We start from the raw sequence: 26,861 nt of genomic DNA, 5'->3' as shown, positions 1-26,861 counted from the left end.
CTTACTACAGCCTCAAATTTTGGCCCAAATATGCCTAAAAGTTCTGCACAGTCTTGTAATTAAAAAAGATAAACGTTAAAAAATTATTCTTTATATCAATACAGTATGTGACGGTGTATGAGGGCCAATCTAAATAAAGTGGCATCTATACCTTTTTGGGAAAATCCAGAAAATTTTCTACTTTAAAAGCTCATTACATACGAGAACCAAAATTTTGAAATCTGAGATATGTTTGCTAAAATAGCAGGTAAAAGACCAATCCAATGATCCTGTTTACTAGAACTGAGCAACAAAGAAATGATTGTGATTTTATCCCAGAATCATCATGTCATTATCAACTGGACTTAGAAGACATTTCTGTAAACTGGGCTATCCAACCACTGTTTCCAGTTTGGTTTCTTACAAACTTACTTCTTTATTATTTAGACAATTACCACTTTATGAACTTTAAATTTTTGAAAGTAAAAATAAATAAATAAATAAATAAATAAAAAATCAAGTGTCAAGGGTGGCAAATGCCAATCCATGCCCTCCCTGTAAACGCCCCGATATCATGTTTACAAGCAAGGAACATCAGGCCCAATGACTTTGACCTTTGATCTTGAAAATCTTGAGTCATAGTAGATATCTATGCAAAACTGAAGCCTTCTTACAATACTGTTTTCACAGGGACAGTCAGGACATCTGTGCTACGTTTGGATGGTCAGGCATAAAAATTGCAGGCAAACTGCTGCACTCTGTGTAAAGGCCTGCTCCGTCCATGATAATTTGGTCTTTCACAATGGCACCACATCAGGCTAACAACTAAAATCTTGTCCCATCTTGGCCAACAGCCTGGCCACACTAAGAGAGATCCCGACCGCTCAGCTATGCTGACATCATCACTGTCATGTGACTGAGCGCGAGTTCACAGGTTGTCAGGGAGGTGGGTAAAGGAGTGTCAAACATAGCTACAATAGAAGCACTCTATAAGATGCTAGTGGCCTTTTGCTCAGAAATATAAGTAATTTTAAAAAAATGCAACAATTGTGGATTGGATTAGAGATTATGGATAATAGTTGTATAACTGTGATGACGTCACATTCATCTGAAAACCACGTTTTCCCACGTTTGCGTTCCTTTTGTCACAACCATGACGAGTCAGAAAAAGATGGCTGCCCCCGGAAAAGCCATTCTTACGTTAGCCAGTCACTGTTTTTATTAACATTGACTAGCTGCTAGCTGATGAGCTGTTAAAACAACACATTGCGCAGTACTCCACACATTACAGGACTGTTAATACACACTACAGGCAACCACAGTGTCTACAATTTCTAAACATGCACTGAGAAACAGAAAAGGCCCTGAAACAGGTCAAAATCACAGCTTTTACTACACTTAATTCTTTATGAAAGAATGAGTTCATAAGTTGTAAATACGACCTGGTAAGACGTTCCATTTGCCACTTCCAAGTTGGAAGTCGGAAAAACAAGTCAGGATACAAGTTAGGACTACAGAAGGAACGCAAAATAATTTTGGATGATGATGTATCAGTATGAGGTAAAATATGACTGCTCTCTACCAGATAGAACTCCAGGGATAAATGTGATAATGTTAAGAAAAAAAGTCCAATTAACCTAGCTCATACTTACAGTTTCACTGTAGGTATACAAAAAATCCCTGAAGGGAGTAAAAAGTGGGGGCCTACATGAAGATAAGGAGTGAACGCTTTCCTATTGGGAGGCATCGGGATACATGTCATTGATGTCAGGTCAGGGTACTAAACTAGACAAAGATTCAAGAAAGACTCTGACATGCAAATCTTGTCAAGTTGTGGTTGCGGGGCGTCACAAAAGATTATGTCACACTACAAGAGCATTTGTTGTTCCTGACACTCATATTCAGGTCAGACGGTTGACAATCAGCTGTGGCGTTGCACTCTGGCCAAAGTCCAATTGAACTGGTGTAGTCTGAGTCAGCATTTAATTGGACAAATACATTGGCAAAATTTGGAAAAGTGGTTGGAACTGATGACAAGTGAGGAAACTCTTGCCCTTCTCCAGTTCCACCCACCTTACCAAAGGCTGCCAGTGTAATTTAGACGTCTCTGTTTCTGTCACTATTTGTAAAGATAGGCTGGATAGATATATCACTGTGTTTTACAATATTTGGCGATGTCAAAATTCCAGGGTTTTGTATGTTTTGTATAACCATGTGTCAAGGTTATAATAGTTTAGGATTTTTCATTAGCTTTCATTTTTATTTCCTTTCACTTTCTGTGTTTGATTTCAGTTTAGTTTTTATTAGTTTTAGTGTTAGTTTTTTACGGACAGATGTCAGGGCTGAGTTAGCGTCATACATTTTAAAAACATATTAAAACAGGCTACTCTTCACTTATCATTTTATTTACTTAATGATGATGTTTGAATAAAACTCCAGACATAAAACTACCACTTTGTAAAATCTTAACCAATCAGATCAAGCAATCTTAGACTCCTCAGACTTGGGTGTAAGTGCCAGTCAGTATGGTTGTGTCAAAGACTAAAACTAAGGATATTTTGTCTCCATTTTTATTTTATTACCCCCGCCAAGGAGGTTATGTGATCGGGTGGGTTTGTTTGTTTGTTAGTTTGTTTGTTAGCAACATAAAGCAAAAGTTATGGATGGATTTTCATGAAATTTTCAGGAAATGGCAGAAATGGCATAAGGCAGAACTGATTAGTGTTGGGAGTGATCTGGATCACCGTCTGGATCCAGGAATTTTTTAAAGGATTCTGTACTACTGGGAGATAGGGCTAATGGCGGAGGTCTGCGCTGTTACCACTTTACACCAGGAGATGGCGAACATGAGTAACTTCAATCCCAGCAGCAGTTTTTGAGTGTGTTTCTATTCAAGGTTTTGGAGTTTATAGAGTTTGAAAGACACACCCCAGTTGAGGAGACGAGTCGGAGCGTAACAGTGAGAAAGACAGCGAATGGTAGCGAGATTACTCACAATGCTGGGAGGAATAGAGGAATATTCACCCTCTGCCATGACTTTCAGTCATCCGGTGAGACCATGTGTGCTTCCACCATGACAGTCCACACGTAGTGAAACCAATGCTCTGCCTCACCGTGTCTCTACCCACCAGGGAGGGAGTAATCGCGAATTAGATTTTGGGAGTTATCTGGATCACCGTCTGGATCCAGGAATGTTGGCGGAAGTCTGCGCTCTCTGAGTGCTTTTCTAGTTTTAGTTAGTTTTGTGAGCACACTATACAGCTTTAGTTAGATTTCATTTTTTTGGGTAAAGCTTAATTTTCAGTTTCAGTTAACTAAAATGATTTTTGAATTTTAGTTTTAGTTATTTAGTTAGTTTTATTTAACTTTAACAACCTTGCCACGTGTAAGAGTGTGGCTAAAATCTCTAATAATCACAAATGAAGAGATGACTAATTTTAGCTGTGTAGGACTTTGATGCCATGGTATCAAACAGGTTTCAGTATGGTTTGAATTTTCAAGAATTTTATCAAAGTTTATAATTCTGGTAAAGAGACAACAGATTTCTGTAGAAGACAAAAATACCAAGATATACAGTATATCTTCTATTGGCGTCCAGTGAAAATGTTTTTGGTCCATGTCACCCAGCCCTACCCATGTGCTCCTGTCCAGTGGGGGTAAAGGATGAAAAAGCAGATTCTTTAGGATGGCGAGGGGCGGGGAATGAGCGACTCTCTGACTGACTGAGAGTGAAGGAGTGTGAAGGTAAACATGGAGTTGCTAAAATATTTGCCAAGGCCAGTTGGAGGGCTGCAAGGAAACCAGCGCTGCTATTCTGGGAAGCTGGCAGACACTCAAAATCATCTGGAGCTGATTATGGCCCAAGCATGCACGAGAGCACGTGCATGTGCACGCATAAACACACATCAGCAAACATGAACAAACAGGAGTTGAGTGTACTGTCTGTAAACCCCCCTCCCCCCACACCTGCTTGCTCACAAGTTCTCACACAGTCACACGCATGTATGCAGTAATATCGGATGTCCCACAGGGGGCCACGCTTTGTAGAGTGGCAACTTTATGAGCTCCATTTGGGGTTCACATGAAACGGCACAATCAGTCGAGCCAGGCTGAACTCTCTGGCTTAGATTATTCCTCCTCCTACCCAACATCATCCCCCCGAGGGAGCAGTGACGGAGCGTCAAGTGACCAGCCAGGAATGAGGCACATCTGTCTGTCTCACTGTCACTGCAGCTCCACAAAATGAACCGTCTACCAAGTTTATAAGTAAATTTATTCACTCTTGCTTTGTAAAAACAGGGCAGTGATATTCAAATAAAATAAATCCTGTGAAGTCAAACTGCTTACCTTTTTCTATATAGAATATTTTACAGGATTTATGCCTTTATTTTATAGGACACCAAGAGACAGTCAAGAAATAAGAGGAGAGAGAAGGGGAATATGCAAGGGCAGCACCAGGACTGAGATCCAAACCTGCCACCAAACGGGCATCAAAGACTGTCACCTCTGAATATGGGCACATCATGTACAAACTAAGCTACACTAGTGGCCCAAACTGCTTACTTTGAACCCAAAAAGATGACTATTGACCCTTCTTGGTCACATCTGGGAGAGAAAAAAACAAGGGAACCTGTCTGCAGACAGCGGACCTCCATATACACATGCATATTTGACATCTCTGCAAGTGTGGGTGCAGTTGACTTCTGCTAGCACATCTGCATATGCCAACCACTGCTTTCAGCCACAGGTTTTGGAAGAAGAAAAAAAAAGAGAAGCTTTTACGAGAGAGAAAAGACAGATGATGTTCTGTAATGATGATGTTGGTTCTTCAATTGGCCAACTTTTAAAGACAACCATAAGTGCAGCAGAGGAGAATAGGAAGTAATAAACAGTCTACTGAATGTGGCATTGTATAGCCTGCTGGACTTCTGCTGAGTTTTGACACGGCTCCTCTTGAATGTAGAACTCAAGGTGACCACCTTTATCATGTATGCCTTTAGCTAACCTGTCTGTAGCAGCTGCAGGTAATGTGCTAACTTTAGTGCCACCTGTGGAGTGTAATTCATAGCAGAAGTAGCACCAGAGTTGGGCAGAGCTGTGCAATGTGTCTCTTCTTGTCATCTTTTTTTATTGTTTGAACTGAGAACCCATGGTGACAGAATTTACTCACTGAATCTGGTAAGGATGCAGGATTTGTAGCAAACTTCACCTCTATAAGAGGGGCTATAGTTCCTAGTTAGTTTATCAGATATAGATGTTATCACCCTTAAATTAATGCTGAAAATCAGCACTTTAATCTGACAGTCATTTTGGGATCATATAAAATTCCAAAGCTGAGGAATAATGATCAACAAACAAAAAATTTTCTCATGTTGACAGCCTGCATAGTGCTGTGCAGCTACAGACAGCGAGCAGACAGACAGACAGGATTTAGAGTGTGACCAGGTGTCTGTTTCCGGTGTAGTCGACATCCACGTGCAGCCTGAGAGCATGATCAAAGGCAGCTTTATAGAGACAGAGGCCCATTAAAATACCAACAACTACTGCAGCGGTCTGGGGGCGAGTACGCAGCCCGACACGCCCCATTCTCACACACTAACATCATCCAAGGATTCTTTTCAGGAACACAGTTTTCCTCCAGCCTTCCTTCCTCTCTTCCTTTTCTGTCTCTCTCCTCCCTCCGCTCCCCTTCTCGGTGCCATCGTCTGAGTCTGCGGCCAGCTTCTATTTTAGCCCTGACCCAGTGGACGAGACCGCGGAGAGGAGCTTAACATTGTGTTCCTCTGCTTTGGTTAATGATGATGGAGTCCAGTATGCGCTCTGTGTGTTTGTGTGAGGGTTGAAAAGCCAAAGGAGAGGTGGAAGGGAGAGGAAGAGCAAAATGTGCATGTGTGCATTCCCCTGTTGCTTGGCTACCTTTGAATTTCCGCTCAGTCTCTTTCATCTGTGAACTATTAGCAGTCATCTCAAGCCATCCTTTCTTTACGGCTTCAATCTGCACACACACAAACACACACTCATGAAGACTGTAGGAGAATGCCAAAGAAAGCCACATGTCTGCTGAGGAATGAACTGTCATGACACTTCCCTCCTACCTAAGAGAGAATCAAAGTTTTCATTGTTTTAGACAACTTTTACTCATGCAAAATTAATATCTGCACTGCTTCTTTCTCTAGTGGCAACAAAAACCTTAAAGGAATAATGCACCCAAAATGTCAAACGTATCACCTTTAAGCAAAGGATTGGATTTATGGCTGCAGCCATCAAATTCCAAAGAGCAAAAGGATTTTTTTTAAACTGTATAAATTAGCGACTTTAAAACAACTTTTCCACTTGCAACATCCTTGAGTTGGAGTCGATTTCCTGTAGTCAGTCTCTTAACATAACCTGACACGCCAAAGAGCCTGTTTCATATATCCATTACATGAATATATTGGGAAACCTCATCTTGGAAAGTGTTTTGGAATGGCAAGAATTTAAAAAATTTTCCCAGAAGGGGATTGGACAGACGTTCTGTCCGTCAGGGTCGTGACGAGCCAATCAGAGCGACAAGACAAAATGATGTAGCAGGCATTTACAGTTACAGTAGTAACCTGAGCTCGACAGGCAGGCGCTGCTGTCGTTTATGAATGGTGGAGTTTGTTGTTGGATAAAACTCACGCCAAGGCTGGTTGGAGAAATGCAAAAACATCTTCTCTGCCAGGAGAAGGTTCCAGTGTGGCTCTTTGCTCTTGTTTTAACAAATAAATGTGATTAAACTGTTACTGTACTACATCTACAGACTGCAGCAGTAGCTCAGTCTGGAAGGACTTGGGCTGGGAATCGGAGGGCCGCCGGTTCATGTCCCAGTCAGACCATATCTGGACTTTGGTCTGGTACCTGGAGAGGTAAGAGAGGCGCCAGGCCACTTTAAGTGCCCTTGAGCAAGGCACTGAACCCCCAACAGCTCACGAGAGCAGCAAGGCCATCATTCTGACATCTCTCCATTAGTGCATGTCCATGGAGATCCTGTTTGTGCATGTGTATTTGAATGTAATTCAGCCTATGTGTGTGTAGCATGTATAACAATAGAGTGTTAACTGTGAATTTCCCCTTGTGGGACTAATAAAGGAATGTCTTCTACAGCTGAGTTAACTTTATACTGGCGGCAGCCATTGCTAACGGCTAAACCTCGTCCACAGCTACTGCCTCCTCCTCCTCAAATGGTGCTGATTGGTCAGGTCCCTGGCACAGGCGTTCTAGTTTAAAACTTTGCAAGATGGATCTGCCTGATGACAGAAATGGAATGTGGCCAATCCACTGCTTTGCAAGGTTGTCTCTAACATGCACCATTAACTGAGTAAAAACACATGCTTTTATTTTTCCTGGGGGCAAATGAATGATACGTATGGATCTAAAGTTTATCATTATTAACCATAAATGCTGGGTAGAGCTAGATGATATAGCCTGAATTAAGATTTGAGTATTTCTTTGATTTTGAGGTAAAATTTTTATACTTCAGTATTATTAAACTAAAAGGGACCATGCATTTAAATTAAGTGGCAACCTCTGGTCCTGAAAAATGAAGCCAATGCAAAAGTGCAAAAAATTGCAATACCGCGAGTGTCCACTTGAGGCTGGCTTCAGGAACACCGGAGGTCCCGTCTGGACACCTCTTAAACAGCCGGTTTTTACACTAGAAATAAACTGGTTTACAGCTTGATTTAAAAAAAAAAAAAAAAAAAAAAAAAAAAACGTGTCTCATTAGCTAGTGTCTTCATTTACTCTCACTGTATGGGGGATGAATTTTTTTGTACCACAGTGGTTTAAATTATATTTAGGAAAAACCTCACCATGGACTGATTGGTGTGTCTCATTTGATTGACAGATAGCTCAGGCAGAAGCTACGCTTCTGTCAACCAGAACAGAAATACACCAGAAATACACCTTTAAAGAGTTATTAAAGCCACCGTCGAACTGAATGGACCCATTTTTAGACTCAACATTTTATCCTTCTTAATAGAGAACATAATTTTGTATTCCCAACAGGCACACTGCCATGATAGTCATATGTCCTGGAGCACTTCATGCCACCACTTCTGTATTGTTTGATGGAAACAAAAGGCAAAAGTTTTGTCATTTCCCTATCCACAATAAAAATCTGTCTGATATCACCATCAGCAGTCAGAAAACTGAGCACCGTTCATGCAAAGTTTGAGAGTCTCCTGCATGTAAAAATGTTCAGGAGGTGACGTTGCTGCCATCACAGGTGGACGTTCAGTAAAGCCAGGCTGATCTTGGGTGAGTGTTTTCCTGCAGCACCTTGTCCGAGTGCTTATTAATGCTAATCCTAACCCTACGTCACTCCCTAGCCCATAGTTGAAGTTGCCCCATTGTAGAGGTCTGTAGCCGAATGCCTCACCATAGAGGTCTGCAGCCTGATAAGAGAAGATGTTCCTTTTTTAGTCCCGCAAGGGGAAATTCCAAATCAAATGATCTTCTAGGAGAGTCACAGCAACTGATAACAGTGAGCTTTCAATAGGAAGTTATTATTGTTGTTTATCTTTAAGACTAAACCTAACTTTGAATGTCATCAGAAATGGTTGATGACATTTAAGCTGCACAACAACATGCAGTGTGTTCATCTGTAAAGTTTACAAAGAACTATGGGGAAAAAGAGGAGGTGCACCCTTGCTGTACACCTTTTCTCCTCCTCAGTGTGTGTGTGTGTGTGTCAGAGGGCGGTGTGTGATGGAAAGTAGGGTAAGGTTGAGACATTAATTTGAAAATGGCTTGAGGAGCCAAATAAGACTAAAAATTGTTCAAAAATGTAGGTTTATGTCGGTTTTACTAGGCAGTTTATTTCAGCCTGGTCAGTCACACTCATTACATGACAGCAGACTCTGTTAAACTGTGTATACTTTCTGTAGTTTGTGTGATGATTGAATAAAAACTACTACTGCTACTACAAAAGTTTCAACATGTTAAAACCTCTTGAATCCCCCATACCTATCCAGAATCAAAACTGAAAATAGTCGGTGTTCTCAATCAAGAAGCTAAATCCTGGTGTCCTGGAGCAATGTGAGGTGCGAAGTAGATTATCAAAACATGTTTTTTTGGAGGTGTGCTCCTTTACTAATCCTAGCCCTGTGAACCACATAGACTAAACCTCAGCTCAGGGGTCACCTCAGACCTCGTGGCCCAGATACTCAGCCTTCCTCTGGTCCTGCGTGGTCCACAAGGTCGTCTCTAAAAAAGCACATTTCATCCGCCCCGTGCGTTCATAATGCTACCTTTATGGGGCGTGTGTTGTGCGTATGAATGCGTGCTCTTGTGATGTCGGTCTTTATAGCTAATAGCAGCGCCGCTGGGCTTCACGGACATTAAAAAGAGCCTGGTACGACCACAGGATAAACATAAGCTCATAAAATGCAATGTGTGTGAGTGTGTGTATAGGGGCGCATGTATGTATTTGTGTGAGAGAAGGTGCATCTATGCATGCTGTTTGCAAGTGCACCTCAGTGTTGGGAGTAGCTGCAGGATATTGCTTTTTCTACAAAAATATATGTTTAGTTAATGAGAGTCTGGGCGAATTCATCTCCAGAAAGAAGAAATGTTTGTTTAAGAAGAATGGGGCCACACAGGCTCTAAAATAGGAGCCTCAATTATCAATAGAAGTAGTGCCTGGAGGTGGTAACATGGAGGGAACAGGTAGACGCTTTTAGACAGAATATATTTAGGACTTTATCTAATAATAGAAATGCTTTCCAAAAATGGTCAGCTGAGTGTTTCATCAGACTAAATTTAAACCTTGGATATGTTTGTTTAAGTGTCTCTTTAAGATGCCTCCCTCAAGTATACATTATTTTTATGGAAAATCCATCAGTTTCCCAACAGCAAAGAGATTTGAGACATCAGTTTGAAATCAGCTGACTTCGGACTGACTTTTTCTTTTAAGACTACAAAGGGTACCTGCTGACATTTAAGTAATCAGGCCAAAAGATTAACAAAGATACAGATTTCTGTCCATCCGTCCATAATCCATCCATCCATCTTGAGGTTGGGTCGCATTGGCAGCAGGTGAAGAAACCCAGACATCCCTCTCTCAAGCAACATTTCTCAGCTCTGTCCAAACAATCCTGAGGCATTCCAAGGCCAAATAGGAAATAAAACCCAAAGAATTTAACATATTCCAATTGAAAGTATTTCCAGTGCCTTCAAAACACAAGCCCTTTCATACAAGCAATCATGACCATAGCTGTTGGTCATTGCATTAGTCACATACCTGAAAAGCTTCTAGATAATTCAACAAGAAATCTCTCTCTTTAATTTAAAGGCTCACTGGTCATGTCCTGCAAGAAATCGATAGTCTGTGGAAAGTATTGGACTAAGTCTGAGTGACCTCAGTCATTTGGTAACTGCCATCTTTTTGAAGCAAATCTGTGACCTTTGCCACATTTAACTTTCTGTCTCTAAGGTACTATAAATCTGGAAATAGACAAGGATAGGGAGCTGGCAGGTCTTCCGCCAACTAATAAACATCTCCAATGTGTCAGCTTGCAGTCAAATCATATCTGCCTCTAATTATGAATAACTTATTTGCCTTGCCTTTATTTTGCCTTTCTGCAATGGTTAATACACCAATATGTAGAAGCTCTTTAACCCAAATGATATTCATAATGCTAAAATATAATTATTATGTTATCCATGAATTTTCAAATTTACTGATTTACAAAAAACTGAAAACATAGTAAAGTACATTCATATTTCTTGATTAATATGTCAAATTATAGTTGTTTACTTGCATTCCTGAACAGAAAAATGAGTTTTAGTGGTTGAATGTTATGCTTGATTAATTTCTGACTTCTCAGAGAAGCCCAGTGAGCCGGCTCAAATTTGGGTGAATTCAGTTTGAAATTCTTCATTCCTGTTCACAATGGTAAAACTTAGAGAGCTGACTGAAAATGGAAGAGTCTGCATTAAAGCACTTCATGATGCTGGATGGTCTCTGAGACAAATATGACAGGTGGTTTAATAAATTTGTTAAGCACTGTACATACAAAAGAAAATAAAAATCTGTAAAAGAATAAATAAATGAATAAATAAACGAATAAATAAAATATAAATATAGAAAATTCTTTGGTTTAATTAAAAGTTTGGCCCCCAAAGTGCCCGTTTCAAAAAAGCTGGCCCTTGTACAAGTGTAGTTGATGACCCCTGGACTACAGGGTGGGGGAGCATGGAGAAGGATGAGGTGGGGTAAAGGGTGGGATGGGCTAAACTCATGCATTTTTCTTTTGATGTTTGTTTGTGTGTAAAGCACTTGTTCTGTGTCTGAAAAGTGCTATACAATGATTGATTGACTGATTGATTGATTGATATTGCATACTGGGAGAAGATCATATTTAACACTGTGAAAGCTCCTCAGTTATCAGAAGCAGCTACTTAGTACTCAGTTCTTCAACTAAACTTTAAATGACTTACAGTTTACTTTTAGTGGAGTGCATTTATAGACCAGAACTTTTACTTCTACTTATTGTAAGTCCATTTTAGACAAAGTAACTGTACTTTTACACAAGTACAATAGTCTGGTACTTTTCCACCTCTGCTAGCTTCTCATGGATATGTCCAGTGAGGTGTTGGTGGGCAGCGCTGGTAGGAAGGCTCCATTAATTTAACCCACAGAGACTTTTTGTGGCAGCAGCCTTCATAACAGTAGTATAAGATCATTCTGCAGACATTTCAGGAACAGCTTTATTTTTAAAAAAAGTTAGAGAATTAACCATATCATAACTCCTGACCTGGCTAATTTGATGTCCACATTTTATCATTTAGCCGGCTGCTGTTTGCAGCCCTAATGTTTAGATGATGTGGTCAAGGAATCCCCATTAAAAAGTCCATTCTTATGGCTGATTTAAGCATGTTTACAGCCTGCTTCAAACATGGATCTGTTCTATACAGCTCGTAAAATTGCACATATTGAGAATTTTAAAAATAAACGATCTGTTTTGATTACATCAAGGCTAAGAGTGATGCATAATTTGGCATAATTTGGGGGGAGGCAGAGATGACTGACAGGTGGGTGCTTTTTAGCAGTTAGCCAGGAGGTTTACAGTCTGAATTACAGCTTCTTTAAAGTTGTTCAATCATTCCCAGTATGGTGACAGTCATCACTGGACTTCATGTTCTTCAGAAACTAATGGGTGACTGTCTATGGTGAAAATTCTCAGGCCTTGATAGCTGCTTTATTCATATATATTTCATGGTTCTGTATTCCCTGGAGAGAAGGAAGCCTAGGAGGATTGGAAATCCAGGGAGGGAAGAGAGCAAAGGCGAGAGACAGAGTGAAAATAGCTGTCTGGGTCCCTGAAGGTTGGCCAGTTATTATAAAGCCATTGTGGTCGGTGTGTACGTTTCCACAGATCCTTCTGAGTCACGCTCAATAAGTCAGCCCTTATGGGCCCTGGCACTGTCAGAACCCAGGGAGGGAGGAGGGATAAGGGTACGCAGGCACCTGGCTCACATCCTTAACCCACTGCCTCTTCCTCCTCCTCCTCCTCCTCCTCTTTACACACCCCTACACACACTAAACTCTTAGAGTACACAGAGAGGAGGCACAGACACTGTCGTCCCATTCACAAGCCCTCTGCGGGGTGATTCCTGGCCAAACAAGGAAGGAAAAGCCAGGTGGGCGGAAGGGCAGGATGGACAGAATGATGGAGCGGGCAGGCAGAACAAAAGACGGGTGGATGACTGTAGGCAGAGCACAATGGGGCTAATGATGGGTGGGTGAAATGATGAATAAGAGAGAGAGAGACTGAGAGTGACAGAGAGAGAGGCTGTGAGGGGTGTAATGAGAGGGTCAGTGTTGGGCATGCATGGCCTGAACTGGGATACTGGGCCAATTCATATAACTACTGCTAAAAATAGGTTTCTGTGCAGTCGAGGTAACGGCGCTTAGACTGCTCCTTCAGTGCTCGGGATCTCAGTTTACCAGCAACATACACACTGCAAACAACCAACACATGCTTGAAACCACATATTCATCATGATAGTGGAAAGTTAAAGATTTAAATGGGACAAATCTTTTCAGAACCAAAACTCTCCCAACATCTTTAAAAATGGCCAAAGCCAGTGCTGTCTTCTTTAAGGAGGTCAGAGGTCGCACAGTGTTGACAGCCTTCTGGATTCCACAAGTTATGAAGACTAGGACTAGCAAAGCATTACAGTAAACCTTTTAAAAAAAACTGTATCCTGTGCAAGTAATAAAGCTGAAGGCAGAATTTTAACGTTTTGTGTCTGGATGTGCTCTCTGTCTAAGACTGGCAGCCCCAATCATCGTCGTACATCCAGAGTGAATCCAGATTGAATTTTAGAAAATCTGGACACCAGAAATTGCAAACAGAATCACAGCAGCATACTGCGATTATTGGCCCATGTATAGAATTTGAAAAAGGGCATGGCAACGGGCTGAACAGAGGAGAAAACAGCGTGCCTGTGCTGTCAGTTCCAGCCCAGATACATACGCATGTACCCATTTGTTCTTCCATAAAACACATAAAATCACAATTAGTGCCTGTTACTAAGAGTGCATTGTGGTGCAGACTTAACCCAAATTCAACCAAATATTCAGGACAAGTTGAAACTTGCAACTGCTCTGCATCAGCCTAAAAACCTGCTAGTTCACACCGGTTTTTGTCTGTATGTTTGCCTTCTTGATACTACCTACCATCAGGTTGTATGATTCCTGCACATCACTGATCATCATTAACATTTCACAGCAAATATAAACTAAAAATGCTTTGCTAGCTCAGTCTTCTTATAACTGAGATATCTGCTGAAATAACTCATTTTCAACAGACAACTAAAGCTCCTACAGCTGTGACTTTCTCATATAATACTCCATCTAAAACCACGTGTGCTGCTTACCTACACAGCTGATGGATGGGACCGGAGGGTTTAAGGGCTGTAAGTTGGTGTGAAAAGCTTAGAAAAAGATACAACTGGCACGTATATACATTTTAGGCATGCAGGGCACTGGGGAGTTAACACGGGGCCCACTGTGCCACTAACCGAGGCGGGAGGGTGGGTATAAGGCATCCAAAGTCAAACTCAACATGTTGACACACATGTAAACTCTGAAGCCAAGGTCAAGCTCGATGGCTTCTCATTTGTCCACCACTGGCAGTTTTTGGGCCCTTGGAACATTCACAGCACAACCAGGACCAACCCTACCCACGTGGGTGGTACCCAGGGCCATGCTTATTCCCACATCCACCCCCTACTCTGCCCTAAAGGTGTGAACTTTATTTCTTCAACACCAGGGGCAATGGGAACATTATTTTCCCTTCACCTCTGGTATTAATTAAGGACATCCACAGTACAACCTGCGCTATGTCAGTCCTACTTTCTGCCCTTTGGCAGCTATCTTGCCACAATCTACACCATCCTGCAGCCTCAGTTTTTGGTCCAAACCAAATGTATGTATTCATTTCCAAAATTCACAGAATGATTTTTATCTTTTAAAACATTCTACTTTGAACAAATAAGGTGTTTATGGCCTTCCAAAATGAGACTTCTATTTCCCCATTTCACATCTATCTGCTTGCACCATCCTATAACCAGCTGTCTCTGACTTCCCATATTAAATTGCAGGTCATCAGACAGCAGCAACAATCACCTGCAACGTTCCTTCCCTACCTCGGACTTGTCCCTTGCAATCTTTGTGTTGAACTGGGATTTAGAGATATGAGACAGCTTCAAAGTGTTTTTTTGGCAAATGCACCATTTAACACTTTAATGCAATTAGAATTCTGCAAGAGTGCATGTACAAAATGACATGACAGCATGCACACTTTTCAGTAAAAAGCTGGGTCAAGGAGTGTCAATCTACCCTGATATGCTGTTTCACAAACACACCATTCAGAACCCCTTCACTTTTTCAAAATCTTGTTACGCTGAAGCCTGCAGCCAAAAAAAAAAAAAAAAAAACATAAACAAAAAAACATTATTCTGATTACTCTACACTCAGTTCCCTGTCATGACAAAGTGAAACCAAATGTAAGATTTTTTTTCCTGATTTCCAAAGAAGAAAAACACTGATTTATCACATAAACATAAGTATTCAGACCCTTTGGAAAAACAGTCAGAATTTAGCTCAGGTTCCTTCCATTCCTCTCAATCTTTGCTGAGATGTTTCTAATGTTTCTACACCTTTATTGGAGTCCACCTGTAGTATACTGACCTGACTGGCCATGATGTGGAAAGGTACCCACCTCTGTATAAAAGGCCTCACAGCTGACAATGCATATTAGAGCAAAAACCAAACCATGAGGCCAAAGGAACTGAGATCAGAGACAGGATTGTTGCAAGACACAGATATGGGGAAGGCTACAAAAAATCTGCTGCACTGAAAGTTCCCAAGAGCACAGTGACCTCTACAACCCTCAAATGAAAGAGGTTTAACACAACCAGGGCTCTTACGAGCAATCAGAGGAGAAGGACGTTAGTAAGAGAGGTGATCCTGTGTGGAGATAGGACAAGGCTCCAGAAGGATAACCATCACTGCAGCTCTCCACTGATCTGAGCTTTATGGCAGAGTGGCTAGACAGCAGCCTCTCCTCAGTTCAAAACACACAAAAGCCCACTTTGAGTGGGCAAAAATTCCAAGCAGGCTATATCAGTGGGCCTTATCGGGTTCTTCAAGTTATTTTGCAAGCATGACTCCAAACCAAACCAAAGTATGCTGATATGTCTGAGGTTCTTTAGCAACAGTCTTTCTGCCATCTTTGTTAACTTTCTTGCTTTTCAAACTAACTGGAGTACATGTCACCTGCTCTTCACTTAAATTAAAGAGAGAGCTGTTTTAGTGGAAGGAACAGAGAACATGCTGTGCAATAAATGAAGGTATAGTGTGTTTTGTCACAAAAACCTGTGGGCAAAATGAGGGCAACACAGCATGCAGCACATTATCACTGAATTCCTGATCATTAGAGGCCAAAACTGTGACTGAAAGTGAAACTCACTTTATCACCCTGCACATGTTAATACATGTTACTTCTGCATTACAGGCCAGTCTGTTGCATGACTAATAAACCTCTAAAAAAAATCCCCAGCACTGTATAATCCGTCATCTTTCCAATTTGCCTAATCTCAGCTGTGAAAATGCAAACAGGAAGGGACCTTCATAAAGTTCTTAATTTAGTTTCTATGTTTAGTTCCTGCTGATCCCTCATTCCCGGAAGAATGTGGGCAAGAGTCCCTTTTAGTTCCTGATTTAATTCCTGTATGAAAGATGAAACTTCCAGCTTTTATCAGCCACCTTTCAACAGTTTGTGACAATTTGATATGAAAAGATCTCGGTTGGGGTTTCATTTTATGACACTGTGACAGCATGGGTATCATGTGCATGGTTTTGCCCCTTTTCCCTCTGCTCAGTCCTTCACCCCCCCCCGGCTCCCTTCTTTTCACAGTATTGTCACCCTAGACGGTTCACACGGTCTCCTCTTCGCTGCGCTTCCGGTCATAAATCTCTGCAACACACCGTGAAGGCACATCCCCTCAGATGGATTTAACACACAACACCCTGCACCCCACCGGCCTGCTGAGAAAAGGGTGACGAGGGCTGGCACGCTGCTGCACACAGACGTTTACTAACACACATGCATAGACCAGAACTAGGGATACGCTACTGGAAAATATTGACACTGAGATATCTCTTTGTTCTGCCGTATACACTGAGACTGAGAGGGCTTTTGAACAGTGCCTTTAGTTTTAGAGAATATCACTGAATTCCACAGTTAAACACGATAAATTGGATTTTTAGTAGCATGTTCAATATTATTACATTTAAAAGAAGTTTTACCTCCGTGTTGAGAAGGTGAAGTAATTTTTGCCCATGTGTATGTGCATGGGTAAGTGAATTAAAGATGTATTTTAGGATGTTGATTATTAAGATTGAGAATCTAATCAGCCTCAAAGTGATTATCCTTACAAATACACAGACCCTGTTACAGATTGAGAAATGTGCAAGAGTGCATGTACAAAATGACTCTGTAAATCCAAATGATCCCTGACTGATGATTAGTGCATTGACAGCCTTTACTGTTTATCCATATTGTGGTGATGAAAAGTCAAACAGTGCTGTTCTACTGTTTGACACCAGCTCAACTTGTCAAGACTGTACTCTTTTATTCCCCCAGTTGAATTGTATTTGGGCTGCACAGTGTTTAGCAATGGCTGCCACTAGAAGTAGAGCTGAGCAATTAATCGCAACTTAGGTTAAATCGCAATATGGCCTGCTGCAATTTTCAAATCGCTAAAGGTGCAATATTTCTTTGACCTGAAACTTGTGTCAAAATAACAGTTTTATTTTTATTTTTTTGCAGCAGATATTATGCATGACATATCATGTAATCATTCAGATTCCATTTTTTTTAGAATAGTCTACAAAAAAATCCTATCTTCTTAATTTTTGTACTTTTTTCGTATTAAATATAAGAATGACAAAAACCCTTCAATGTAATAATTTATATCCATTTTGCAATAAGAGTCAAAAATTATCATAATTAGACACTTTTAAAGCATCGTTCAGCCCATGTTTAGGTATAAAAAAGTTGGGGAACAGTAACATATCAAATTGCAATTGCAATAATGGGGAAAAAAAATCGCAATAAGATTATTTCCCAAAATCGTTCAGCCCTAATAAGAAGATTCCTGGTTCAAATCCCAATCAGACATGGCCTGTCTGTGTGGAGTTTGCCCATTCTCCCTGTGGATGTGTGAGTTCTCTTTACGTACTCCAACCTTCTCCCACAGCCCAAAAACACACTCATCAGGCTGATGATGCCAAATTGCCCGTAGGTGTGAGTATGAATGTGTCTTGTTTTTCTCTATATGTCAGCCCTGTGATCAACTGGTGACAGTCCAGGGAGTACCCTGCCTCCCATCCAGAAACAGCTGGGATCAGCTCCAGCTTCTGAGCAGGATAAGCAGAATAGATGGATGGATCGTGCCTGGTACTTGGTAAGTGGAGTAGATACTAAAATCTGATGTCAGGTGACTGTCAAGTCAAGCTTTATTTATAGGGCTTGAAAGACAGGGTAACAGAAAGTGCTTCAAGTTGCAAATCAAGATCATGACTTGCAACTTCAGACCAGAAATTCTCAAAAAATCAAAATATACAAAATCCTTCTGCTTATAACTAACTAACCCGAACCCTCCTGTATATCTAACTGGTATTTTGCCTTGCTACTGGCAGCTCCAACTTCCTTTGACTGCATCTAAACTGTGTATGGGTGCATCAAATGCTAAGTTAGAAACCGGTATATATATATATATATATATATATATATATATATATATCTTTTTAATTTATTGCAATAAATACAGACCTCTGCATCATGAATATTACAAAAGCTCCTTTTGCAATAACAATAAAACTGGGATTTATTGTACTTTCCTAACCAGGACCATTACTTTTCCTGGTAGATATTTGTTGATTAAATTCAGGAAAAGAGAGAGGAAGAATCTTAATTTGATTTAAATAACAATGGAACCACATTTTGGAGAGTTTGGGGAAACAGTGAGGTAAATCTGTGAGGGTGACTGTTTCTGTGTGAGTGGTTTGGTTTGGTCTCTGACTCACGGCACTAGTGGGGGGTTTTTAGTGACTCATTCGTTTCTCAGAATGGCTCAAGCTCCATGGAAGCCTCCGATAAGACAACCATTGTCAGGAAATTAGCTGGCGGTGTTTATTTGACATGCCGTGTGCTTGGTGAAAAGCACCACCTCCCCTCTCATCCATTCGCCACCATTCCCGTCTGCCCCTCTCCTCCCCTCAGGTTCAAACTTCTCCGGTGATTTTCAGCTCCTAACAAATGAGCCGGCTATGTATGGGTGGCCCCAGTCTGCTGCACCACGGACAAGAAAAACTAAACCAGTGACAGCCTGTTTGTTTTTTTTACCTCACCAACAGCGCCCCACACCTACACACCCTCACCAAAACTACCGCCATCAAACAAGCGCCATACATACACTCCCCTGCCGCCACATCTACCGTGCCACACACACTCCCAGACCACATTCTTACCTCCCTACCCCCCACACTCTCCCACACCGCACACCCACAAACACACCTGACCGACTTCATTTCCTGTGAGGCATGAGTCAGCCGGCTGAGGAGCGTTTACCGGGGTAATACATGCTTATTAGCCATTCTGATAATATAGTGTTGATGTGGCTGTCAAGGCAACCCGAGCGGCACAAAAAAAGGGGGATTGTGCATGCGTGGGTGGGTGGGATCAGTCTCTGAGGATTCTTTGGAAGTGTTCAGGCATGTGGTGGGTCTATTTGCATGTCTGCAGGTGTGTGCGTCTGGTTAACCCTTACCGGGGATGGGCAATGTACAAAGTTGTTAAGCTACATGTTAAAATGAGATTAAGGGTAAGACAGTGTTGTTTACATTGATGAGTCAAAGTTGATCAAAAAATAGAGTACAGGCTTGATGCTCAGTAAAAAGACTGATTACAAAAAGAACCACAAACAGTTACATGTTAACTGACTGCAAGAGAATCCTTTTGACATTTTTAGTCTAATGGAGAAATAATTTTTTTTTGTTTGTTTTATTAGCAAAACTTACATTAATTAGCAAAAAGCAGGGCTGTCAAGATTAAATGCATTATTTGCAATAACTTACGGTCGACAATAAGTGCACTAATTGTGCATCACGTTAAAGTCTTTAATCCACCTATAAAAGCCGGTCTGTATCCAAACAGGGTAGGACATACGGAGGCCCAAGGTAGACATGTATTCTGGTTGTTATATTGAGTGGAACTATATTCAGTAAAGTTGGTTCTCCTTTGATAATGTCACATTTTCTTAAGACTTTTAAAAAGCAACCAGAATTTACATCATAACAGCCAAACTAAGTGAAATTAAATGTTTGCATGCTAGCCCTCCCATGCTAGTTTTGGCTAGTCTCTGTATTCAGTCATATATTTTCTCCCATCCAAGGTCCAAACATGTTTCATTTGTTTAAAAAAGAAATTGGAAATTTGGGTAGCAGTTTCACATTACGGAGATGGTGGTGGGTTGTAGAGCCCGACCGATACCTGATTTTAGGGGCCAATGCCGATACCGATATTGGGGGCTAAAAAAAGCCGATATCCGATATATTGACCGATATATGAAAACAGAACATTGATATACGCAGGATATATACCGTACATGAACACAAATTCTTACATTTATATTATCTTTGTTTATTTCACAAAGATGCAACTTAGACAACGTTAAAACGCTATATTATTGTCTTTTATTAGTTAATGGTGGACATGTGAATTAATATTTGCATTTATCATTGTTTATTCTCGACTCCTGCGTCTCTACTCCTCTAAACAGTAGTGACACAACTGGTTGACTACAACTCCCACAATGCTTTGCATGTCAAACAAATATGGCTGCCCACTGAAGAAAGTCAAAGTACATGATTGAAAATGGATTAAAAATGTATAAAAAGACGCTTATTATCAGATGTAATGCTGTGGATTTAATCTCCAGGGACCCTGAAAAGTCACCAAAGTGTCAGGCTCGCTACAATGGCATCCTTTAAAGCTATGGAGACACTGATGGTAGCTAACGAACGACAAAATGGTGAGCTTTCAGAGGAAAAAAAGAGTAAGTTTTTATGACTTACAATTTAAAAGTTATCAACGTTTTTATAAATTGTGTCACATATTGTTGTATAGGATAACACTGTCCTCAGAGACTCTGGGAAGAAGGCCAAGTTCGGGGATCACTAGAAAATGTTCTGTAAGACCTACGAATGCTTGGAAGACATGATTAGAAAGGCACAACAGACCCGTGCCGCGTGAGCTCTGGGGTTAATATATCGGCTATATATATTGGCTGATGTTGATTAGTCTATGATACGCTATAATCGGCCCGATTAATCGGCCTGCCAATCAATCGGTCGGGATCTAGGGGGTTGTATCAGGTTGAGAACCAGTAATCTATACTATGGGAAATTTTGACAACCACATGGTGTCGGTGTTATAAGGGGGTATTCGTGTTCCTTCCCTCTGAGCCAGTGCCCCCCCCCCAAACTGAATTTCCCTTGGGATTAATAAAGTATCTATTTCAGCATTGCTGATGTGGTGCTTGGACAGATCAACTTCAGATTCAGCAAGCAACAAGCTTGCTGCACTCTAACCATCCATTAGGAGCTGGAGCCTATCCCAGCTGTCACTCGACTGATTGCCTGTCAACTGCAGAGCTGACATATAGAGACAAACAACCAGGCATGCTCACACCCAACCTACAGCCAATTTAGACCCACCAGTTAAACTAACCAGCATGTCTTTGGTGGTAGTAGGAAGCCGGAAAGAACCCACACATGCACAGAAAGTACATGCAAACTCTGCACATAAAGCTGGGACGCGAACCAAGAACTTTCTTCCTATGAGGCAACAGCGCTAACCCCTGCGCTGCCAACTCCCGGCTTGTTGAATCCTGAAAACGCAACTTTTCTTGATGTAAAGACTGTGAAACTCATTATGGCCTTACACGATCACCCATGATTGAAGTAGCTAAAGAGTTCTTTCAGCACACAGAAACAATCCTTAAAAAAGATAGGCAAACAGGATGATGCAGCACATTCTCTCAAAGCCCCACACATCTGACCTCATTGTCCAGTGTACTGATAGCTTACAAACATACCCATACATTTATTTATTCATTTGTAAAGGGACCATGTACAATAAAAACATAACTGTTTGCATTTGATGCATTGTACCAGAGTTAGCTTAAAGCTATTTTACATCTGCAGTCTCTTGGCAGGTCACAATAAACCCTTTGAACCCTAAACCGATTTTTCAAACTTTTAGGTTTCTGCTTGAAAATTGCATACCCATGATAAAATGGGTGTATCTCTGCAACCACAAGGTCTATTTGAATAATTTTGGTGTCATTGTAGAGGGAACACTTGTGAGATTTGTTGAGATGTGTAAATATAAGTATATGTGATACTGGTGATTGCTGTTTAGTTTGATGTGCAACATCACTATATTCTTTCATGATTAGTGCATTATTTCACACCATGTTTGCTGATGCCTGTCAAAGTCCCCCATTTGGGGGACCTCAGGGTTCACATGTTAAAACATCTGTTATAAAACATTACAAAGAAATTGAAATAAAACATTTGCTCAAAGCTGCAGAGCTGTAGATCACCCAGACAGGCATATACACCCACATTCACACAAACACATTCACACAGGTATATTTAAAATGATGATCAACGAGCTGGTCGTAACAAGTGGTTACAGAGTTAAGTGTCCTTCAGTAGATTTTGAGTTTGTTCTTAAGCTTCCGATAGAATCAGATGCTAATGCTCCTCTGTGATGTGTAAAAATTCATTCAGTTGGGAACGCATTCGTCATACGATTTACCATTTAATTGCTAAATGGATACACAGTTTTACTTGGTGGAGAATGCTCTGCTCAAAAGATGCTACCTGGGTAAGTCAAGCAGCATGCTTTGACTTTCCTGGGAACGCATAGCTAGAAAACCCTATTTGAATGGATACAGTTATGACGATGTGTACTGAAAACAAAAATTAGTTCAACAGCCATATAGCCATAAGCCATAGTAGCATGAATCTCAATATGGCGGTGCAACAAGCTTTATGCTATAAAGGAGGAGGCTGGGGTGGAGGAGATTAAGCTTTGCTAGCAGCACGTCATATTTAAATACGCTGCTAGTTGAAAGAGCTGTGATTGGCTGTAAGAACTGGGAGGTGATAAAATGCACACCAGAGTGGAAGGGTGCTTCACAGGAGGTTAAGCACCAACACTTGCTTCTTCCTGCTGGTAAGAATATGTTTAAATAACTAGACTGCTTGGGATTCATAATTATTTAAAAAGTTAAGTGATCTTTGAAGTTCCTGTAAAATGATGATGCGCTAAAGCGTGCATAGCACAGCAGTGTGTGCATGTGAAAAGGGTGTGAGACAGGGATAAAGGAAAACAGAGGGACAGACATGGCTTGCATATAGGCAGTGGCACAGTGCCTTGTGTGCATGAGTTATAAATTTTGCAGCATGTGTTGAAGTGAAACTGGCTGTGTTATTAACAACAAACATGAATGGACATCATAGATTCAGTTAGAAACGGCAGATTGTGTCACTTAATGCCCACCCATCCATTTGTGCTAGCATCAACTTTGCACCCAGAGTAAATGTAAATGTTTTAATTGTTGCTTATGCTTTTGTCGATTTGGACAGTATGTAGGAGTTTGTTTGTAATATTCAAGACAGAACTATCTGTTCTATACTGTGTATTTCCATCCAGCCACAAAATCTTGAGATGTGAATTTTGCTCCATATTGCCCAGCCCTACGTGTGTGAGAGAGAGAGAGAGAGAGAGAGAGAGAGAGAGAGAGAGAGAGAGAGAGAGAGAGACAGAAAAAGAGAGTGAGGGGAATCAGCAGGTCGAGCCACTCACCTGTTTTTTCTTGTAGAAGCCTTTTCTGTCACAGTTGGGTATGCGGAAGCCTCTCGGGTTAAGCACGTTGCTGATTTTAAGGCTGCTCAGGATGCTCTCCATCTCCCGCCGACACGGCCCCTAGCAACACGGCAAACACACCCCGACGACACAAATATTACACACTCACCCTTACACAGTCACAGACACGAAGAACATGAGGAGTGGTCATGCAATCGTGAGTTTATGATGAACATCAGAGACTATTAGAGTTCACTTCCTGATCCCTGAGAGTGCCAGTAAAACTAAAGTGTTTTCAGAAACCTCCTGACGACATCAGTCTGTTAACTGTTTGGTAAACACATCTCTTGAGGGCGTGATGCACCGACATAAGTGGGTATTAATGTTTTGTTCTCTTGTCATGCTCCAGCTGTTTCAGACATTTAAGACAACATAATTTTAATCTTTTCCTCGCAGCAATCAAAGCGGACAAAACAAACATCACAGACCCTTTTGGAGCAACGACAGTATGGCACCGTGTTTGTTTACAATATAATGACAGTTTTTAAATGTGTAGTAAATATATGCCATCCTCTATCATATATATGCATGCGGATGTCTCTTATGAGAAGGGTTTAAGTGGGTATGGCTGCAGCTAAAAATGGATGCAAGTTAATTTGTGTAACTATTGATACAAGCTGCAGGATTTGTATGCTGTGCAAGTGAAACATAATGGCTCATATAAAACAAAATGTCACTTTTTATTCTATGGAGGAAGTAGGATAAAGTATTTTGGTGTGGAACCCTGCTTTTATTTTTTAGCCAAGTATCCTGTATCACAAATGATTAAAAAACAGCATGTTATGTGTATTTGAATCCTGACTTCCTGTTATCATGGACTTATTTTGTTCCTTTATTATAAGCTAAGGAACCAGGAAGTATTGCTTTAGAAATAGTAGCAGTATAGAGATGTTGTGCATATATATGTTGATGCTTTGCCACTACAAATTAGCCGGCTCAACTCATTTTGACTCTACCTGATTTTTAAATTTTAAAAGTGATTGTCCCTGGTACTTCTTGTGGGAGGAGTAGGATGTCCAGCATGGGCATCTTACAAGCATCAACCTTTGGTTCTGAAAAAGAAGCCAATGCCAAAGTGCATAAAAAAGAGAAGTTCTTCTTGTGTCTACTTGAGACTGACTGCAGAACCACTGGGAATAAAGTTTAAATAATGCTCAAAAATTCCAGCCTGACCTTACTCAAGCCTGTGCAAGTTCTCTTGGACCGCAGCCTGTCCTGTCCCATTAACTGCACTTATGAGTCTGAGTCAAATTCAAACCGGACATTTTTTAAAAGTTGGCTTGTATAAAGTTTGAACTACAATTCAGAGTTGTTTAAATTACTTAAATCTGACAAAGTAGAAGCATGTATCAAAGCTGTGTCCTATCTGTGAGCAGTGAGGATGAGGAGCAGACGCACAAACATCAATGTGCACCAAACACAGTGAGCTTTTTTGAGATCATCAGTCTTTAAACAAGTGTTTTATTGGTAAAATGAGTAGCATTAGAACATGTTAGAGTTGTACTGATTGTAAAAATTCAGGTAGACACCAATACCAATGTTTAACATAAAAATTTAGCCTATGCCAATACTGATATCAGTGCTGTTTTAGAACAACTTCTTTTATGTTTGACCCTGAAAACAGCTCAGAGTTTGTCCAACTAGTCACTTCTTTTGCACTGTAAACATTCTCTTCTTTGACTCAGCAGGCAGATATACCAGATGAAAGCATAAAATTGATTGGATTCAACAGATAAGCACTAATAACTGATCATATTAAGAAGGCTGTTATTGGTGAATACCATGTTAAACTGATGCATCTGTGCATCCCTGGAACAGATGATCTCTGGCACAAAAGTGTTTGCTTCTCTTTTTCAAATGCAAATATTGGGGTGATATGCTCCCCATCTCATAATCGTCACCCCTGCACTATTTCACGGTGTGCTCATAGAGTGGAGCAGGCTAGCAGTGCCACTCTTTAACTGTTTTTCTCCTTCATTATGTCCAAAATACACTGTACATTTACAGAAAACAGAGATATAACACTCTGTAACAGTATATCAACCACTTGAAGTGTAGTTCTTAATTGATGTTTTAATTCAATGAAAGTGACCAGGGCTGGGCCGTGCATCTATAAATTGTGCACCAAGGTAAGTTATTCTGAAGTTATTACAAGAAAAAAGACAAAAATGAAAAAAATGGGGTCAATCTTGGCTAGTTGTGCTGCTGTATTTGACAGATCGTCACATTGTGTCATATGACTCCCCTCCCTAGCAAACACTGACAGCAGGTCAAACTTCCCATCAACCACTGCATGGACAGATTCTTGATACCAGAGCACAAGGCCCACCTGTGACATACCTTCTCGTCTCTCTGAGTAAGTGAAAAAAATAGGGGAGTGGTGCAGCTGCATCGGCAGCTGAGGCCTCCACACCCTAAACAAAAGATGGTGCTACATTTCTTTTTCTGTGTGCTCAAGCAGAGCTGCTACTAGATATATGCATAGAATTAAATGAGGACGATTGTTTGGACGTATGCCGGCCGGCACAAGTGAATTTTGGGCTTTTGACTTCCTTTAAGCATGACCTATTCTTGGCCCAAAGGGGAGGGACGGGGACCCTGACTAGACCCGGTTCCAGACGTGTGCCATGTTAGCACGGGTCTGGAAGTCACATACACAACCCATGATCGAAAGTGGATTTGTACAACAGAAAAAAACATGTTTACAGCCTGGTTTTAAAATGATTTTAGTCAGGATAGTTTATTTCTTCACGGGCACACTTAAAATTGAGGAAATTTTTTAATACTCTTCCCTTTTCCTTTAAATAAGAAGACCAAGTCATACATAATAAGACGCAGGGCTGATATGACTGCTTGCTGACCCAGTGTGCCTATTTGTCAGGATGCTTAAGACCCACTTCTTGGTCTTAAAGACAGTCTGAGGCAGCATTTTCAGTATGCTGATAACCATGGATTGGCCCCTTCAGTAATGGGGGACGTCATGGCAGAGTGGCACAGCCATGCTATGATGACCTCGCCTTTGTTGAGGAGGTATTATCAGTACTGTCATGCACCATTGGATTTGCTATGTTAAACAATGCCCTGAAAAAAGGATTTTGATTGGCTGTCTGTGGCCTTCTTCTTGCTAATTCATCTTAAATGATCCATAAAACAGGCCTGGCTGTTCTGTTGTCAAACTTGTGCATGATTCACAGCAGCTTCTAAATGTTTATAATTATTGTGACAGTACTTCCCTTCCTGTGTCGATTAGGAGATAATCAAACTAAGAAAGGTTGTAATTTTCATGGTTTCAACATCACAGTAATACCTAAATTTGATGCGCAATTCCCGAAAAGTGGATTATGA

The 26,861-nt window shown here is 40.9% G+C and overlaps 1 protein-coding gene across 1 annotated transcript in view; it reads right to left on the bottom strand.

Annotated features, from left to right (window-relative positions):
* igfbp3 (insulin-like growth factor binding protein 3) overlaps positions 1 to 26,861 on the bottom strand; it is a 57,066-nt gene that overhangs the window by 6,091 nt on the left and 24,114 nt on the right. The window contains exon 3 of the mRNA XM_041791446.1: positions 23,457 to 23,576. Within this exon, the coding sequence (XP_041647380.1) occupies positions 23,457 to 23,576 (120 nt within the window). The remainder of the gene's footprint in view (positions 1 to 23,456; positions 23,577 to 26,861) is intronic.

This window comes from Cheilinus undulatus, linkage group 7, assembly GCF_018320785.1.
Source record: "Cheilinus undulatus linkage group 7, ASM1832078v1, whole genome shotgun sequence".
NCBI classification, from domain to species: Eukaryota; Metazoa; Chordata; class Actinopteri; order Labriformes; family Labridae; genus Cheilinus; species Cheilinus undulatus.
This window is presented reverse-complemented; position numbering and strand designations above follow the sequence as displayed.